A 19,317-nucleotide genomic window follows, 5' to 3' on the forward strand; every position below is an offset into this window, starting at 1 on the left:
TGCTTCATTCGGTTGTTTACTCATCAAATATATTGAAAATCATTTAAATTATCACAAAATATAAATTATACAACACACAAAAACCCAATAAAACCGCCAATCTACGATATTAAACGCATTATGTACTTGGTGTACGTTCAATCGGAATGTTATTTATGATATTTCAGGGGTATAATGCAGTAAATGTGTGTTTCGATAATATTAACATTAAACATTCAAAAACGCGCAAAAAATCTATAAGTGAATTCAACAAATATTTAAAACCATTCGAGAGATTTATCATGTCCGAATGAACGAACGAACTCAGTCTCTTATTTGCAAGTATAACACTTCTGACTTCCAAGTGTTGTTATTGTATGTTGCTATGCCCAGAATCGATTTCCTTTCTTAAGCGGCATACAAACAACGTCTTTCCAACACAGTTTCAGTGGAACCTTCTCAAACGATGGAATTGCAGTTATCTAGAGTGGACTATACGGTGATGGGAGTGGCAAACAAGAACTGCCTCAGACTACTTCCAGCAGCAGCTCCCAAAGAACCACAGAAGGTGGCTATAGCCGACACCGATGGAATCCTCCAGATATTCTCGGTGCGCAAAGACGACATTCAGTTGCATTTTAAAACCCTGCCAGGCCCTGCGATTACGTCCCTTAAAGTAGCTGGGGCTTCAGGTAAGGGCCAACCCTCTCGATATAAATATTTTCTCATCTCGCAACTTCCAGGGACTGTAAATGACAAAGTATTCATAGCTGCCGGCAATGAAATCAAGGGGTACACTAAAAAGGGAAAGCTGTTTCTGGTTTTCGATTCAGGAATGACTGAGGATATTAATTCCATGTAAGTATTATACCATGCGGCTCTAAATTGACCCCCACCCCCTTTAACTTTTTAATAAATTATTATTTTTAAAAAATTCAAAAGCGATATTAAATAGGATAAATAACACTAACTTCTGACATTTGTTAATTTTTTTAAATATCGCTAACGGTAGGATCAAACGGCTGATTTATTTAATTCCAACATGAGTCAGGCGACACCTCGAATTAATAAAATACAGCGAAAATCGGGTATAACAACGGCGAGGGAAGAGTTAAAAGGGTCGTTAGATCCGGTCGTCGTTGCATCAAGACCTTTTTTTATGATTAAAAAAGACTTGAAAAGCACAAAAATTTATTAAAAAAATTAAAAACTGCAACAGGTAAATAATAAAACGTAACTAATTTAATATAGCTAATTAAATATAACTTATTTATATTTACGTGTGTATTGTAAAAACACAGTATTTATTGAAATTTAGTTTGTTTTTTTCAACGTAAGCGAAAATAAATTAATTCAATTTTTTTCTCTATGAAGCTGATTTCATTCGGAGGCCTTTTGTCGCCGGAATAAGCAACTTTGCTTCCATTTAACTGACTTAGTATCTTTTACCGTTTCCGATATCCCCATACATAAACTCGAATTTATTACAGTCCTCGTTCATAATTCAGGAATTTTCCCGATAATTTCTATTTTCTCTACATTCTTCGATAGAAAAATTAATTTCTTTGAGCCATTTACCGTCACAAAACATAAATGAAAATATCAACACAAAAACTCAGATTCTATGGCTTAAATCAACAAACCCTTTTGCCGCAGTTTTAATTTCTTACTGTCGGTAAATGGCTCAAAGAAATTGATTTTTCGTGTATTTATAGTAATTTCAATATAAAGTTGACATTGTTAGTATTCAATTAAAAATTCCGCAAAAAGAGACTGAAACTTGTAAAAAAAGTGGTGTTTTAGTATTTTTAGATACAAATCACAGAAAAACCACAACCATGCATAGGTGCGTCAAACATGAATATTATAAACAAATTTTCGTGGATTTGTCTATAACGTTGCTAAAGGCACTGCTTTTTAAAAAATGTAGGTCACTTTTTGAATGACTTCGGAGAATGCCGGCAGTGCCGACTTTATACTAATTACAATTACTATACTATATCCTATAGCGGCGTTATACCCGGCTAACAAACCATCAAAAATGTCTTCATTGCAGACGTTAAAAGCGACTTCGTCGTTACTACCGATGTCGTAATAGGTAGACTTTTTTACAATGAGGTAAAAGCAAATCCAACGAAGCGTCCGGGTTCCGCCGCTATATGCGACTTGTTATAATCGACGTCGCTATTCGCGACTTTCACTGTATTTCAAAACTACATTTGATAGCGTAATTTGATTTTAAAACGATTAATAAGTTTTTGAAAAAAAGAGCTATAATAAATATAAGAAAAAAAATAAAAGACTTAAAAATGCAACACAAGTCAGTCTTCGGTTATTTTTATAAAATGTCAGGAGTTGTGTAGCCATCTATCGTATCGTCTTGGGGCCATCTGCGTTATCCTGTGGTCATCCGCATTTCATCGCATCTTATCCCTTTGTATTGTCCTGTGCAAAAACGCCTGATGCCATGGACAAGTGGAGTCCATTAGCGCCACAAGATAAAACCGCCCTTAGCCATTGAAATTACATAATTCTTCTTCATAATTTTCTGTGAGCAGCTGCAACCCAGATCATTGTAAATTAGTTTTTTAGTGCAATAAAAATAGTTTTTTAAATCTATTGTGCAAAATAAAGAAACTTAATTCAAGTAGTGTTCAAAAGTAATTTGCATTTATGCCTGCATTAGAACGAAAAGATCTCCTGATTTGACACCCTTGGTTTTTTTTTTGGGCTGCATTAAATCAAAGGCTTTTGTTACACCACTAGAAAATTTGGCAAAATTGCGACATCGAATTACAAAACTTTACGACTGATCTGAACTTTAAAGAGATCTGTTAACCCACAAACCTTCGTTAATGTGAGGCAGAAATTTGTTGACAGGTTCCATTTTGGTCGGGAATAAAATAGTGCCCACTTCGAATATTTTATTTAATTAATTTCCTAACAATAAATGTTTTTTTATTGTTTATGAACTACGAAACTGAATTTGTATTGCATTTTTGACATTTTTTAATTCTTTCTAGCTTTTTTCATAAATGATTACATCGATTTTAAATCGTATTACACTATTAAATATCGTTTTGAAATACCTTTAATTTAAGATGTCACGTGTCCCACGTTTCAATTTTAAAAAATCCGCCATTTTGCCCTACTGGTGACGTAAGCACCATTTAGAAAAATAAACAAAAATCAAAAGGTAGTGTTTTTTGTCCTATTTAATGCTGCTTTTGAACTTTTTAAAAACCAAAAATTGTTAAAAAATGAAAGAAGGGAAGCAATTTAAAGCCCTACGGTATATGCTGAAGCACTAGTTGTTATTATATGTTCTCGCAGGTTTGTTTTGGGCAATGAATTATTCCTCTGTGGAAAGCACGTCTTTAACCACTACCGAGATTGCAAGGAAGTGGGCTCCTACCTCTGTGGAGACACCATAGTTGATGTCACGGCGTTCTATATGCTTAAGGTACCATTACTGAACAAACTGAGAATTTCCTGATCCTCGAATTATCAAAATTACCCAGAATCGACGTCTGACTTCCTTGATCGCCTGCGAAGGTCGCATGATCAGGGTTCTGGAGCATGCCAGAGTCACCGCCAGCATGGAGGTGGAGAGTTCTCCTACAGTTTTACACATCCACGAAGAGGACGATTCGAGAACAGTCTTGTTTGGCACTGTCGATGGAAGGATTGGAATTTTAGACGTTGAAAGGTTATACAAACTTCCCAAGTAATCCAATCTAAAAAGTGTTTTTAATGCAGTTTACAGGGCTTTCAGCGATGGTTGATAAGCAACGATAAAAACCTCAGCTCAATTATCTGCATTGAGAGTTATGATATGTCCGGGGGTGGAACTAAAAACCTGATACTCGGTAGGCAAGATGGAAATATTGAGATTTACAGTGTGAATATGCGCGACAAAATGGATACAACTTCCTTGATTTTTTTAGAGGTTTTCCTATCCTCTCTTTCATCTAAATGCATAGAAATACGTTCCTCCTCTTTTACAGAATTGCAACGAATGCATAATGTCTTTGCAATGTGGAATAATTGCTGCCAAAGGCTATGACGAGGTCCTCGCAGTAACTTACAGTGGAAGAATATTTGGGCTTACAACCCAAGTAACTGATGCCAATTTCGATGGATCTACTGGAAGTTATGTATTCACCACTGACGCTTCGACTAAAATTAGCAAGCTCAAGAACGACATTGAGGAATTGCAAGCAAAATTGAACAAGGAGCGGGAAAAATACCAAGAAGCAACCCTGGGCAATATGATGGAGCTTTCTGCTATTTCCTTAATCCCCATAAACACCACTGTAATATTTTTCCTACATACGGAGCGCAGCTAAATGATTTTTTTAAAGTTCATTCTGGACAGGAAAACTGCCAGTTATTTGCTCACCCTGGAGGCCCCCACTGCAATAGACCATATTTTGATTGAATGCAACACTAAAATTGACCTCCTGGATGTAGAGAAGAATACTGCGGTTATAAGTTACAGCGAGACAGCTAATTTTAAGGTAAATGTTCTCTTTGGTCGGTAGAACAGTGAGATTTTACTATATAGGGCAGTCCTCATCTCTTGGCAACCTACAGATGCCAGTTAAATACCAATAGGATCGAGCTGAAAATTCAGTCAACTGAAGGCGAGAAGGGACTTCTTCAGGCTTATATTTCGCCAGTGTTGCAGCCAAGATGCAGTCGATTACTGCAGTTCGACATAAAGGCCTTGTCCTTGCATTACCGTGTCAACGAATACAGCGATTTGAACCGGTAGAAAATCTTGTTAAAACCGCTTTTAAAACAACATTTTAATTGTATTTTTAGACCATTCAGTGTTATAAAATTCAAAGGAACTTTCTCATTGGCAGAAATCCATAATTGGATCAGCCAGTGCTTGCCGGAGGTTCCAGGGAGGCCTCAGATGTCTGAGCAGAGTTTTGAATTGTTTTTCCAGTCAAGCCTTTTGGACTCAGTTTTAATATGCACTTACAAGTAACGACTAGAAATAATCCATTTTCAATAGCAATTTTAATTTTTCAGAAAATCCGAAGCAGAGTTTAAGTCAGATAATTTGACGACTTTATGTGTATTGAAAGAGGTCTTAAGTGTGGAAGCTACAAATAAAAAAACGAAAATAGACATAAGTTTAGGTAAACTAAGTCCTGCGGCCTCAATTAAATAATATAGAGTTATACCATATCTTGTGTAGCCATTAATGATCAATGCATAGACCATATCCTGAAAATGGTGAAGCCAAAGCTGCTTGAGCATAAACAGTTTTTAAGGGACAAAGAGCTTTTTGATGCTTTGAACGAGCTTGAAATTGCGGAAGAAGAGAACGTGAAGTATCTCTCTGAGAAATATCGAGGGATACTTCTAAAAAAGAGCGAATTGGTTGAGCATTTCAAGACGTATCCGGATTATTTGGATAGATTATATGGTAAGAATATGAACATATTTGGTTAGTATATTAAATATTTTTGGTGTTTAGGCATAATCGTCAAGTAGTTTTTTTACAATTTTAGATTCGATATTAAGCCTGCTAACGAGCTACAACAAGCTGAAAGGACTTCAACTAAGCAGACAAAAAATCGAGGATTTAAAAAGAAATTTGGAAAATTATTCCTTTGACGATTTGATTGGGGTTTTCAGATCTGAAACTGCAAGCAAATAATTTATAAGATCTTAACAGGATTTTATGAATAAAGAATTTTCCTAAAAAAATAACCAAAAACGTTTAAAGCTCTATTAAACAATTATTTATTTAAAAAAACAGTATTCTTGTGACACAATAACAGTTACGTGGCATTTTGTTTGTTGAAGGACTTTCCTTAAATGTCAATTTGACATTTATGTTTCGATAAAATGGCGGTCGCAATTTTGAAAGTCTTAGTGTTTCAGACGAAAACCCCCAAAAATTCAAGTTTAAAACTGTTTGACCGCATTTGAAATGTACAATTCGTAAATTTTGGAACTTAATTTGTCAGAAAATCAGTTGGGTAGTGGAAATTTGCAGTCTTGTGTGATTTGTGTTGTGATTCAAAGTTGGCCTTCATGGGGCCTCGAAGAAGACCAAAGCTACAATGCAAATAAATGCAATACCAGACTAAAATCTCTGTTATAATCTTATAAAATGGCTAAAATGTCTCATTATATGTATATTTGTACATAATTGACACTATTACCTATGATTGCAGCCCCATTTCCTTTAGTTTCACTCGCCAGCGTGTGTACTTTTCCTAATTTCCTTCATATTTTATATTTACGAAATGAAACAACAGTGTATTCAGTTAATATCTATTTTCTCGTGGTATATAGAATGAGCATATGGTATAACCAAAAATCAACTTCATGAGTGGTTATGATCTCGTGGGTCAACTTAATACAGCGCAGTGAAATGAGCTAATAAATATTATTTCCGTTTTAAAGCGTTTCTCATCATTCCATTATCGCCGTTTTCATTGAGATTGGCAAGATCCTCGTCTATCAACAGCTCGAAATCCCCTAGAGCTTCGGGAGATGGAATTTTATTCCATCTGACACTGATAAATACAAAAATCCATTAATATATTCAAATCGTTTGTAAATTATCATACTCAGGCATTCCGGATGGAGGGACAACTATGTTGAAAATATTGTCTAAAAGTTTGTGTTTTAAAATTCGATCATTCGCTGTGGTCGACGTAAGGGAAGGTGAGGCGTTTACCTGAAAATGAACTTAAAAAAATCTCCAAGTATTACAAACCTATTACCTCAATCAGCCAAGGCTTCAGTTTATTATCAATGATAATATCATATCCATAGCACTCGAAACAATGCCGGTCTGTTGAAATAACTGGAGCGATAGCTCGAAGACAATGTATAATCAACCAACTGATTTGGTCGAACAACTTTTCAGTTACTTGTTTCCCTCTAGTGTTCTCCAAGTAGAGACGCAGGTTTTGGACGCTCAACTTACCCCCGTGTAAAGAATTATATTCACCCTTATGTCATGTATAGGAACGACAGTTGCTAACACCAAACTTTGTTTATTTTATGATAACAGTGACTTACCCCGTGCTTTTGTACAGATACATTAGTTAAATGAACGTACATGTTATCTAATTCTGTGACGCTTGAGTCGTATTTCACAGTGCAAAAGCGGCAAAATCCCAATTTAAATTGGTAAGCCTTTAAAGGGCGGAAAGAGGTCACTAAGACATACAATCTTAGGTCAAATTTCTTCCCCCCGATAAGAAGAGGATTGTCTATGTACTTTGATATAACGTAGCTTTCTTTAGCTAACTGCTGCTGAAATGGCGTTTTCGACTCTCTAGACCATCGCTTTAGCTTAGACAATTTGTTGATCAAGAAAATTCCTGAGCCTTGAGATCTTCCACAGGGCTTCATTATCCAGGTGCTTTGGGGTGCTTTCCGGTACTCCTCCACGAACATATTGTAATCTGCGGGCAGCACAAATGTCACAGGAATGAAATCCAGGTGTAAGTACTTGGAATCTCCCCGCTCAGCCATCACATTCCCTTCCTTCTCCAGATCCCTCCTATATCTCTTTATGTTCTTCACCAGAAGATCTTTGCGTGAGATTTCGTAATGATTGGGAAAATGATTTATAATCCTGTATAAGTATTTAAAAAGAAAAATGGTTAGCATCATGCATTTATAAAGGAGATATGCGTACTTACTGGTTATCGTTCATTCTATAACCGCTATCCACGCTAAACAAACTGCGGCATGTTTGGGTTCCCGCCCAATAAATGTTCCAGTCATCTTCGGGACCCACCTGCGCCCAACCACGTTTCTCACAATTGGCCAAAACTACACTCTTGTCCAAATCGGTACAAAAGCTGATCTTCATCGTGAAATTTGCTAAGTAATAAGTTTTAATATAGTTCAATAAACCAAAATATGGATTAATCAAGTTGTGTGTTGCCATGGAGAATTGATTTGTGAGAATTTTGATGAAGAATTGCGTGAGAAACTCGTTTCTCTAGAAAAATGAACAAATCAATATCGAAACTACATTTTGTTGCATTAACTTTAAAATTAACAGTTTAATAGAGTTTAATTGTCCATCTTGATGACGTCAGTCCATTTATAAAGTCAGATTTATGTGCCGGATTTTTGTCAATTAGTTATTAAATCGCCGCGCAACATGCGGTTGTATCATAACCTATAAATGTATCAATAGAAACTCCCATATTTACAATTGTTTTGGACCATTTTAAGGGATTTGGTGGTTCTTTTTTACACTGTTTTTTCTGTAATTGTCCTTGATATTATGTCAACCAGGTGGTAAGTAGTTTTTTGAGGTGTCTACTTTGTGATTCAATATTGTTCCTAATCAGGTACCCAATTTACCAAAAAGGAGGACCTCAATTGAGGGTGTTCTTACCGAATTTTTGGATGAAACTGGTCCGACCAGTTCTCGAGCAGCCCCCCAATGTAGTCCAATTTGCCTGTTCTATGGAAATGACCCGTTTTGATATGAAAAACTATTTAGAAAAGATTTATAATGTTAAACCAGTGCATATTCGAACAAGAATTGCCCTTGGGAAAACCCGTAAAGATCCGGGGAAAGGATACATTATAAAAGATGATGATGTTAAATATGCTTATGTTACATTGGTAAGAATAGTGCTAGTATAGTGACTTGAGGAAAGTCATTGTAATTGTTTTTTAGCATAAAGGGGAGGTTTTTGAGTTTCCAGATGTGTGCCAGTCTCAGAAAAAAGATTTAGATGACTATGAAAAATCTTTAGAACAAGCCAAAGAAGGATTTAATGACTATTTGGATAGGAATAAGCAAAGACCTGGAATGCCTGGTTGGTTTACTATCTAAGTTTGAGAGAGTGGTTTATTGTGTAGTTGAAATGTCAAGCATTCTCTGTGAGATTGGTTCTTGGATGATTATTGATTGTAAATATTGTGTTAATATAGCAATAATCAAGTGTTTATAGGTGAAAGACTTCTATTGGGCGATTTTATTTGTTCAAATTGTCTACCCTTTGTTAACGTTTTTTACACATTTATGTCAACAAAAACTGATGAGATACAGAACCATGTGTCGAACATTGTGTCACATGTCATTACAAATCTGTCTAAAACGAAAAGATTGAAAAATTAAAAAGGCCGAGGCCAAGTGAAAATAGAAAAGGCGTCTATTTCTTATTAAATTCCTGAATTTCCTTGATTTCCGGTGAATTAGAGATAAATATGACAGTAAAAGAAAAGCGCTTTGTAACACAAACCAGGCCGTTTTAACTGAAAAAAGAATGAACTTGCTATATCAATTCCCGGTTTGATCAGTCATTTCTCCCAGTACCATGGCGGAATCCGAGCCAAAAGAGTTTTTAGACGACACGAATTTGATGGCCGATTTGGATCCAAATATAAACGCCACCGAGACCAGCCTCGGCGACAATTTGTTCACTTCAGATAGTGAAAATTTACAAATTCTTGATAGTTTTTTAAGTAATGAATCTATGAACAATGAGCCAACTGGGGATGATCTTACTGAGGCTCTATGTGAAGAGCTCCCTGAACCCGAGCAAGAGCCCCTGGCTGAGATACCGGAATCGGATCTAAAGGAGGTAGAGAAAGATAATTCAGAATTGGATAATTGCAATTCAAACTCTAATGAGGAGCAACATGTTGAAAGTCCCTCAGCAACTGTAGAAGGGTTTGCTTTTAAATGTATTTATTGTGACCGTACATTGACTCCTACAGATAGTCCCAAGTTGTTGGAGTGTCTGCATAATGCTTGTACAAGCTGTATTAATGGAAAATTATTCGAGAATAATGAGTCTTCAGGATCAAGTGGTAAGTTGTGGTTATAGTTGTCTTTTGTATATTTAAACTTTTTTACACTGAGACATGCATAAACCAATTATTTTACAGATATACATGAGACATATTTAGGTTCTCTTAACACTTAACCTTGTCTTTCTACAATAGTTTATCACCCTTTCCTCTTAAATATCATTTTGTCTAGCTTGTGTTGACATACAATTTCACAATAATTTTGTAACAATTTATCTTAAAAAAAGGAGCCTTTCTGAAGTAAAAACAGAGTAGAAATGTGTAGCATTTATAGTATATACAAACATTCTGATAAACATCTGTTCAGAATTGCTTCATTTCCAAAATACAGAATGTTGAAAAATAATCCTGGTGTGTTAAAAAAAGTTCAGCTCTTGCTTAAATGAAAACTGAATTGATTTGTCTTAGTTGGCAGTCATTTTTCAATATTATATAGTTTAGAACTTAGGACTTTTCACCATCTGAGTTCATAATGTTTTCATTAAATATTAAGGAAAAATGCATATATATATATATTAGTAACAGAACACCTTTCTTAGAACTGCAGAATAAGCCACTTTGCCACATCCTCGGAATTATCTTACAGCTGTTTTCCCAATTTGATACTTAATCATTAAACAATGTTAATCCCAATATTCCAGTGAATCAGATTACATGCCCAACCTGCAATATTCAGTGTGAGTCTTCACGAATAATAGAAAACCAGTTCCTTCTCGAATTAGCTACCAATAATGAAGAGAGCAATAATTCGTCCAAAAACACTGATGTCAAATGTAGTAGCTGTAGCGATGAAGCTCTGGCTTCTAGCTTTTGTGCTGATTGTTCTGAATTTATTTGTGATAATTGTGTTCAAGCTCATCAAAGGTTTGTCATTCTGCATTGTACTTCTTTGTAAAGTTATAAATGGAATTCTCAGGTTAAAAATTACAAAAGACCATACAATAAAATCAAAAGAGGAAGGTTTCAATGAGTTAAACGCCTTGAACAATGGCTCTGCCAATTTGTTTTGTTCGAATCATCCCCATGAAAAGTTGTCTCTGTTTTGTGAGACCTGCGATAAGTTAACTTGCAGAGATTGTCAGTTGATTGAGCATAGAGAGCATAAATACAAATTTACAAATGAAATTGCCTCAGAGGCCAAGAAGTATATTTCTGATATGCTGAAAGATGTTGGGTGAGGACTGGTATTTCTCATATTGATGCATAAATTCTAATTAGAGTTTTTCAATAGATATAAAAGGGCTTTGCTCACCAGCGCTATGAAGGTAATTGATGATCGGCAAAATCTCATAACTGAAAAGAAGCAGGCGCTAGTTAGGGAAATTACTCAATTAGTTGTAAAGTAAGTAATTTTTTCTAATAGCGAATATCTGCATAATATTCAACGATTTTAAAGGCTCACCCAAACTATAAGCACGCGCGGCAAGCAATTAGTGGGAAAACTGACCGAGGTTTGTGATTCCAAGCAAAAGACACTTCAAGAGAAGAAACTGGCTCTTGAGCAGCTCTCTAAAATGACAGATCATTGCATCGAGTTCACGCAATACGCGCTAGACCACGGCAGTGACATGGCACTGCTTTATAGCAAGAAGCAGGTCACTGAACACCTGAAACGAATCAAGTGCAAAAGGGCAGACATTCCGAATCCAGAAATTCCTGTGAGGATCCATCTGGCTTTGGACAAAGTGCCTGATTTAATCAAAGGTAAGCAATTGCCGTGGTTCATGGTGTTTGTATATAGAAAGTTTCTTTTATTTGCGCCTGTTTTGAGTAGGATTGTCTTCAGGTAAATGCTGCATTTATCTAATAGCAACTAAAGTTATTTGAGTTTTGTTTTTATGGTAGTAATGTCCACGATCGGTCAAATTGTCGTGGATGGAAGGCTGTATCCATCTCAGGCAACTTCTCCAGGAGTGGCAGCTCCTTTCCCTCCTAATCAGTCTCCAAGTCCTGGCCAAATGAGACCCCCACAGCAGCAGTCTCCAATAAGTCCTCTAGTGCAACAATCCTCCCCTTCAGGCGTCTTTGGACAGCCTTCAAACCAACCTTCAAATCAACAGCCACAGCAACCGCAGGTACTTGAGACTTTTTCTTATCATTTTTTTTGGTCACTACAGTAAAGTTTGTTTGTAGTAATACTAACAATGATTTGTTTAATCATACAAAACCTTTGGTGAGTAATCTGTATTACACTGAGGGGAACAATAGGGGATCATCGTTTTTATGATCTGGTTGATATGATTAAATACGGTGTGCCTTAAACTGAAAGCTCTCCATGTGGGTCCTTCATAGGACCCACATGGAGAGCTTTCAGATAGGAGAGCTTTTTCAAGATAGCGCAAAAAATTTTTATCTATTAGTTTGTTAAATTTTGCTTTTTATCACCTTTAGGTGGGCGTCAGAATGGGAAACCCCCCTCCATACTCCCAGTTCCAGTCAACCAACCAACAGTACCCTCAAATGATTCAAAATCTCGGCCAAAATCCGCCTCATCAACCATTTGGTAATCAAATTAATCGTCATTAACTTAACAATTAACTCAAGATGAATTTAGGACAAAATAGCACCAGTAGCGCCTTGCAAAATCGCCTGCAAAGCATGGGACCTCCCGGCTTGAGCAACATCCCTCAGACGATTCCTATCTCCCTTGCACAGCAATTAAACATAAATCGACTGCAACGGCCTACGATTCAAAGAGCCATAATTCCGAGGATGACAGCAACTTCTATCGGGCTAAATCAGCAGCAACAACAAGTTTCCAGTTCTACTCATCCTCATGGTATGATGCAGGACAGGAGTAACTTGAGGCATTTATTGCAACCGAACAGTAACGGTCCGATTTACATTCAAACAGGACCGGCGCAGTATCAAGCGATTCAGCCACACCAGTTCCAGAGTAGATTCGCCAATTCGCAGCAAATAAGGTCAGTTTCAAATTGGTGTGCGTGACTGATGACCAGTGTGATAAAAAAAATTAGGTTCAGCACTCAGCAACCCCAAGTGCGAATGATAATGCCGGGGCAACAGAATCAAGGGCGAATGGTGATTCAGGCTCAACAGGTGAGGGCGCAGCAATCTCCCTTTGGCGCAGGAGTCGGTTCAGGGTTGGCCAAATGGCATACACCTCAGCAGACTAATGGTGAGTGCTTTGTTAGTATTATTTTAGATTTGCTGTTTTCTTGTTTTCGGGAGTTTAAACATTGTTCTTGAGATTTATTTTCAATTCAACGGTGAGAATTATGCTTAAAACTGTTTTTCTAGAAAATGCACAAAATGCGGCACAAAACAGGGCCGTCTCCAGCCTTCCTACCATCAACGATAATTTTAAAATCACCTTGAGATCGCAGCCTGAGGCGAGCAAAAGCACTCCGGCTACAGTGACCTCGACCATCCCCAAAACGCCAAGTCCTAACCATATCCACCAAGAGACGGAGCGCAGCTTGGACAAATTTTGCGAGGAATCTGTCAAGGATCTGATGGCCACTATTGCTAAATTGGACTCCAATGGTGTTCAAGTGTTAGCTGAAGGTCGGCAAAAAGGTAAATTTTTTTCCCATGTCATGTCTCCAAACTACACAAAAATTTAACATTTCAGGAGGTTCTCCCCACGTTGATAGTTCGACTGGAGACGCCAATCCGGCGCCTAAAGTAAAGGCTGAATTAATGGATGCCAGCAAGGATGATCCAAATGAAGATTGGTGTGCCGTGTGCATGGATGGGGGTGAGCTGGTATGCTGCGATAAGTGCCCCAAGGTGTTCCATCAGTACTGCCATATCCCCAATTTAAGCGTTGAGTAAGTGGGTTTTGAGACGCTTGTAAGAAAATTGTGTCAAAAAAATCCTGGCCAAGAATGCTTTCAAATAATTATTGTGTACTGCATGTATGCCTTGGCTAGTAGTAATAGTAAAACGCGAAGTCCAAAGCACTGTAATTATGCCTTTTTCGCTACCCAATCCACCCCTTTTTATGTCATGTGAGTCCCCTTATCGCTCACAAAACAGGCCGTCCACTTTATGAAGAACAATTCCCATTCAGTGGCGGATCCAAGATTGTTATTGAGGGAGGGGTACTCACATCAAAGTACGTCCTTGAATATAAAGGTGTAGAAAGGGAGTGATAGGGTTATTATCTAGGGCTGGGCAAATCTTCCACTCGAATAATGAGATAAATATTTCCCTTGATTTTTCTGTTAGTGGCCCTATAAGTTTTCGAAAAAAAATTATAGAGGTCTTCGGGGAAAGAGGGGGGCTCTCACTCTTGATGCCAAGTTCCTCCCAAAGGAGAAAGGCCACTCTGAAATGCCTGTGCTTAAGATATGCCCACCTATTGCTCATTCTTATAAAGTAGTATGAAGATTCTGTTCTCGCACCGCAGTATTTGCAAAACGGGCTGTCCTCCATTCTCAGGAAGATGCGCATCTGTTTGTAGTCTGCAATTACCTGTGATGACTCCCAATGGGCCCCAATGCATTGCCGAGTCCTCCCTGGTAGCCATGATGCCTTGGATATTTCTGGATTAGGCGATATATCCTAGGCTTCATGTCGATCTCAGTCACGGTTCTGTACATCAAGGCCGAAATTTACATAACCCCGGTATTGATCTAGTAAGAGCAATTAGATTCTCAGTTTTGATGTCGATCGTGAATCTGAGACCGAGACTAGCTAGATTTCCTCCTCCACTGTAACGCTAGCGCTCCGTATACTTACTTATCTATATTGTAAAAAGCCTTTTCAAAAGGTCTTGTTATACGTCAACTCATATAAGAGGATAAAAGTTTCCCAAAAATATGAAACACAAAGGCCTAGAGAGATTTTAACGAATAATTAGTCAATTAATTATTCCTTGAAATCCCCCTTCATTATTAGCAACAAGCCTCCTTTAGGGCAAAATTATTAATGTGGTGTTAACTTTAACATCAACTCAGTTTCGAATATCTCCATTAAGGGTCTTGAAACTTGGTGTCAAAGGAATTGTTTGAAATCGAATACTAGTAAAACAGATCTTTTGCAGTAGGACAAGATTAAGACATATTTCTCTGTTCATGTGCCTGTAAATGGGAAGTCTATACACATGTCGTCCTGTGTGAAATTATAGCACTTAGATTCCCGCTTGGATTGCGAAACTCACTATCAATGCATAACATCAAAATTCAATAGGAACTATGCACGTCTGAGAAGGATTCGAAGTGCTGTATCTCTTGGCATGCTTAGAATGTTTTATTGTCTTGTGTGCGGTCCGTTATTGGATATAGCACAATTTTTTGGGGTTCATCTTCCTATGCAACAATGGTGTTTAGGTCCCAGAAGCGTGTATGGGAATGTCTCCAAGGGCTAGCTGTCCTTAGAATGTTCAAAGCGTCAAACAGCATTGGTCATGTTTGTGAAAAGAAATCCGAACTTATTTCAACGTAACTTTGAGAACTGCTGAGAGTATATGACTGTTGTCAGTAAAGGCAGGGATGTCCTTTCTGTGCCTTCACGTGCATCCACCTTTCGTGGAAAAAGTCCCTCGTACAGAGCAACGAAGGCGTACGATATATTACCTGGTCATGTTTTACAAATAACATCAGAGTCAGAATTTCGGAAGGAGATCATCATATTTCATAGAGAAAAATGTTTTTTATAATTTTCATATGCAGTTTAAGTATTTCTTTAATGTTCTTTGTTTCATTTTGATTTGACTTTGAATGTTTTATTAATGTGCACCTTTATTGTATTTTACTGTTTTAGCCTCTAAGGCCGGTATGAGTGACACAGGCACTATTTTACTGTGACGTTGCTTTGTGATATAGAATCATTTTGTTGGCAATAAAGGAAATTATTATTGTTACTACTACTATTATTATTATTATTATTGTTATTATTATTATTAGGCAAATTTCCATAGAAACCAAGAATCTGCTTACCAACACTAAGGAGTTTCTATGAAAATTAAGTTTAACCATTCTATGGAAATTAGCTTGCGGTTGACGTTAATAGCACATTAATAATTTGGCCCATAAGATTAAGACAACGCACCACTGTGCGGCAATATCCACCTATACTTAAACGCCAAGATAAGTCTGCCCTACCTGTTCTTCATTTGCCAAAAGACTTTTGACATCGCCACGTTTTTACTTAAGGTGTAGCCTTAGAGATTGGAAATTAGTTAAAATTACCCTGAAGTGACAAAATCATACAAAAGTTCTGTTAGCTTTAACGTCAAGCTACTAGTTCCCAAAGAAATGGCCAACGCTAAGGTTCTATTTCAAAATTTCTATGGAAGTTAGCTTGTAGTTAAAGTTGACAACACGTTAATAATTTGGCCCTTAGATGCGCAGTTTCCATGTAAATTATCCTGTCGCTAAATTTGCTGACACTTTAAACATTTGGTTCCAAAAGTCAGTTTTTAGCAATGGCAAATGTAGGTGCTAAATCTATGAGGTCGGTTGTACAGTGAATTTTTGTTTTAACAATGAGGCTGCAATCATCGTTAAGTAAAAAAAAAAAAAAGAAACGAGAAAACTAATGAAAACGAATCACAGCTAGTTACAACAAAAGAACATATAACGGCAGTTTTTAATAAGATTTTATTGAAAATTATAATTAGGAACAAGAATTTTACACGTGACATTTGCAAAAATTGGGGGAGACAAATGTGAAGTTTGTGCCTACTGTGAACAGTTGCTATAGTTACAGCTGACGTATCATTTAAAGACAGCTGATTTTCGAAAAGCAACATTAGCGCCGTTTGCGGCAAGACCCGCGAATTACAACCCGGGCAAACCTGCGAAATCGCAGGAGTAGTTAGGCCCTGCTCCACGGCGCTGCAGTGCGCTTCGTACCTATCGGTAATATGACGTACTACGTCCGGCCTTACATTCGACTTTGACATCCCCTCATTTCACTTGTAACTGATGAATTAAGTTACGACATATGTAAATCTTTCCCTAATGCTTTTGACCAGAAGTTGTGTGACTGTCTTCTTAAATTACTTCATATAGCTTAAAATAAATAACGAGTTGTTAAGTAAAAAATGGCAACGTCGCGACCATCTTTTGTCTTAAGCTGACACACAGTGACGTAACTGCCTCACGCTGTGCGAAGTTGCCACATTGTGTAAATAATCTTAAAATTAATATATTTTTTTTAAATTGACAAGAAAGACTTCGCTTTATTTCCACTTTTATAGTCTTAATTCAATTTAAGGGAGAATGACACGTGGCAGTGTCTGCTCTGCATGAATTTCGCTGACATCCCCGAAAGTATTATGAGTGAAAGGAAGGACGGAGAACTGAGTCTCAGAGAGAAAAAGATTGCGGAACGCCTAGTGTTAGAATTGTACTGCCAGTACGAAACCAGTTTGCCGTTCAGGGAGATAATCGGGCCTGAGGTTCGACCGTTTGACGCTATAAAATGTGCGAAAACTGACATGTTTTGTGATTGTTTCAGAATGTGGAGTATCACGAGATCATCAAGAAACCCATCGCCCTTGACATTATCCGACAGAAATTGAACTGGAGCGTGGAGGGGCATTATAAAAGCATTCAGGAGTTGGTCACGGATGTTCGGCTGATGTTTTCGAATGCCTACACTTTCAACCCGGTAATAATAGTTTCATCATTAATACGACTATAGTTTATCAGAAGTTAAATTCTAGGCGGATTCTCAAGTTTACCTGGACGCCAAGTCTCTGGAGAAATTCTTCGACGAGCAACTGGAGAAGTTTTTACCAGGTTTCCCGTACCACGCCCGCGAGAATCAAGAGGACGAAGCGCAACCTCCTCCTAAAAAGTTCCGTCGGATTATAACAGACTGACAAATAGTACAGGGGGCTAATAACACTGTTTATTTCTCCCTGTAAAAGATGTTTTTCCATGATGTTGACTATTATCATTTAGGGGAAAAGTTGTACATAGTTTCTCTAAATTCCCTTCCCATTGAGATTCGCAGTTAAGGATTAAAAATGTCGATTTTTGTTATAGACGAAATGTCTCGTTTTGCTGCTTGAGGAAAAAATGTTTTCGTGAGTGTGTGTGTGTGCGCGCGCACGTGTGTGAGGGCACGCGCGTGCGCGTGTGTGTGTGTATGTGTGCTGACGAATTTAGCTCATTTGTACCGATTTGACATTGAAACAAAAGGAAGTAAAACTACATATTATGCATCGTTTGATCTTTCTAAATCGGTAGTTGTACATACAATTATATTTTCATAAGCGGGCCAAATTCCGAATTGGTTCACGCTGAGTACTACGTGAATTTGACCTACTATCAAGCCTGTTATGTAGTATAGTCAGTTTGAAGTTCAATTGGCAATCGAACTTTTCGTACAGATAGTGGTTAATTAATGAATTTACCGTATACGAGGTGCAAACATTCAAAACTATATTCTGTACCTCAGAGGTAAACTGTATAAAGCCCAATTTCTATCGAATGTGAGTTTTCTGTACTCAGTCATTTAATGTTTAATGTTATTGGTGTTATTGGTTAAACAATAACATTTAATGTTAAATGTTATTGGTGTTATTGGTTAAACGTTTAACATTAAATGACTGAGTACAGAAAACTTACATTCGATAAAAATTGGGCTTAGTACAGTTTACTCCTGAGACACAGAAGTGCGTCTCGAACTAAGTGAGACAACTTTATCTTGAATCAAACACTCAAAATGGTAAAACCATTTAATGACTCTTGAACTTGTCGTTTTCTAGTAATTCGTTTTGACTGTCGGTATCACTAAACGCAATCCAGAATCTCAGTTTTGTTTAATTACGGATTGTCAGAGACCCCAATTTACTCGGTTGCTGATAGTCAAAGCGCGTTGCTATACTTTTATAAAGGCGGCGAATAAGCCACGTTCTTATAAATCTATATTATAGAGGTACAATATGCTTCCTAATCGGGATAGATCTACAGTGAGGGACAAAAGTATTGGCGCACCAGTAGTTTAAATATAAAATGACTTATTTTGGTACATTAGCAAATAACAAAACGAATGAAAACTAATTCATTTTAAACCTCATATCTTAAAGTATTAATTACCCCCACATTTAATATTATATGATTTTTCTAACAAATAATAAATTGCAGATATGTAAACTAACTATAGCAATCCATTGACAAAAATATTGGCACACTTTAGTTATGTACATAATTAATTACAACTAATACTTTGTATGAAGACCCTTTCTTTTTATTACTTGAGCTAATCGTCTTGGTATTGAATGTACTAAATTTTAAGTAAAATTTGGTTCTATATTTTCCCATTGTTGTAAAATTTCTTTCAGCTCTAGTTTTCTTGAAATGTGATGTTTCCTCACTCTTTTTTCCAATTCATTTCAAACATGGTCAATTGGATTAAAGACTGGTGACTGTGGAGGGGTATTTAAAGGGTGGGGAACATTATATGCAATCCATTATTTTGCGATGTAGGCCGTATGCTTCGGATCATTATCTTGTTGAAAATAAAATCCGTGATTTAATTGAAGCTTTTCAACGCTTTGCTTTAAGTTATTTTTAAGAATATTTAAATAAATTG

At 37.0% G+C, this 19,317-nt stretch overlaps 4 protein-coding genes across 5 annotated transcripts; 3 read left to right on the plus strand and 1 right to left on the minus strand.

Moving 5' to 3' along the window:
- Positions 1-354: 354 nt before the first annotated feature.
- On the plus strand, positions 355-5,662 carry LOC136416076 (Bardet-Biedl syndrome 7 protein homolog). The gene is made up of 12 exons (XM_066401072.1): positions 355-671; positions 723-837; positions 3,313-3,442; positions 3,501-3,688; positions 3,739-3,928; positions 3,987-4,295; positions 4,344-4,499; positions 4,547-4,752; positions 4,807-4,974; positions 5,023-5,132; positions 5,192-5,422; positions 5,508-5,662. Exons 1-12 carry the CDS (start codon positions 446-448, stop codon positions 5,654-5,656), a joined length of 2,178 nt encoding a protein of 725 aa, XP_066257169.1. The 5' UTR covers positions 355-445; the 3' UTR covers positions 5,657-5,662.
- A 693-nt stretch (positions 5,663-6,355) lies between these two features.
- Positions 6,356-7,837, minus strand: TTLL1B (Tubulin tyrosine ligase-like 1B). The gene is made up of 5 exons (XM_066401108.1): positions 7,665-7,837; positions 7,036-7,597; positions 6,735-6,965; positions 6,579-6,688; positions 6,356-6,524 (listed from the first exon to the last, which is right to left on the minus strand). The coding sequence occupies exons 1-5, from the start codon at positions 7,835-7,837 to the stop codon at positions 6,395-6,397; spliced, it is 1,206 nt and encodes a 401-aa protein (XP_066257205.1). The 3' UTR covers positions 6,356-6,394.
- Positions 7,838-8,158: 321 nt separating this feature from the next.
- mRpL23 (mitochondrial ribosomal protein L23) lies at positions 8,159-8,938 on the plus strand. The gene is made up of 3 exons (XM_066401458.1): positions 8,159-8,274; positions 8,328-8,607; positions 8,663-8,938. The coding sequence occupies exons 1-3, from the start codon at positions 8,261-8,263 to the stop codon at positions 8,819-8,821; spliced, it is 453 nt and encodes a 150-aa protein (XP_066257555.1). The 5' UTR covers positions 8,159-8,260; the 3' UTR covers positions 8,822-8,938.
- A 136-nt stretch (positions 8,939-9,074) lies between these two features.
- bon (tripartite motif-containing protein bonus) lies at positions 9,075-17,791 on the plus strand. Of its 2 annotated transcripts, XM_066401456.1 has the most exons (14): positions 9,075-9,801; positions 10,443-10,665; positions 10,718-10,975; positions 11,033-11,143; positions 11,198-11,505; positions 11,647-11,876; positions 12,193-12,304; positions 12,356-12,725; positions 12,780-12,940; positions 13,063-13,341; positions 13,397-13,595; positions 16,990-17,173; positions 17,233-17,385; positions 17,441-17,791. In XM_066401456.1, exons 1-14 carry the CDS (start codon positions 9,306-9,308, stop codon positions 17,597-17,599), a joined length of 3,243 nt encoding a protein of 1,080 aa, XP_066257553.1. In that variant the 5' UTR covers positions 9,075-9,305; the 3' UTR covers positions 17,600-17,791. The 2 variants fall into 2 exon arrangements, with proteins under 2 accessions (XP_066257553.1, XP_066257554.1); XM_066401457.1 differs by lacking the exons at positions 16,990-17,173; positions 17,233-17,385; positions 17,441-17,791 and adding an exon at positions 15,099-15,631.
- Positions 17,792-19,317: the final 1,526 nt, after the last annotated feature.

The sequence above is a fragment of the Euwallacea similis genome, chromosome 22, assembly GCF_039881205.1.
Source record: "Euwallacea similis isolate ESF13 chromosome 22, ESF131.1, whole genome shotgun sequence".
NCBI lineage: Eukaryota > Metazoa > Arthropoda > Insecta > Coleoptera > Curculionidae > Euwallacea > Euwallacea similis.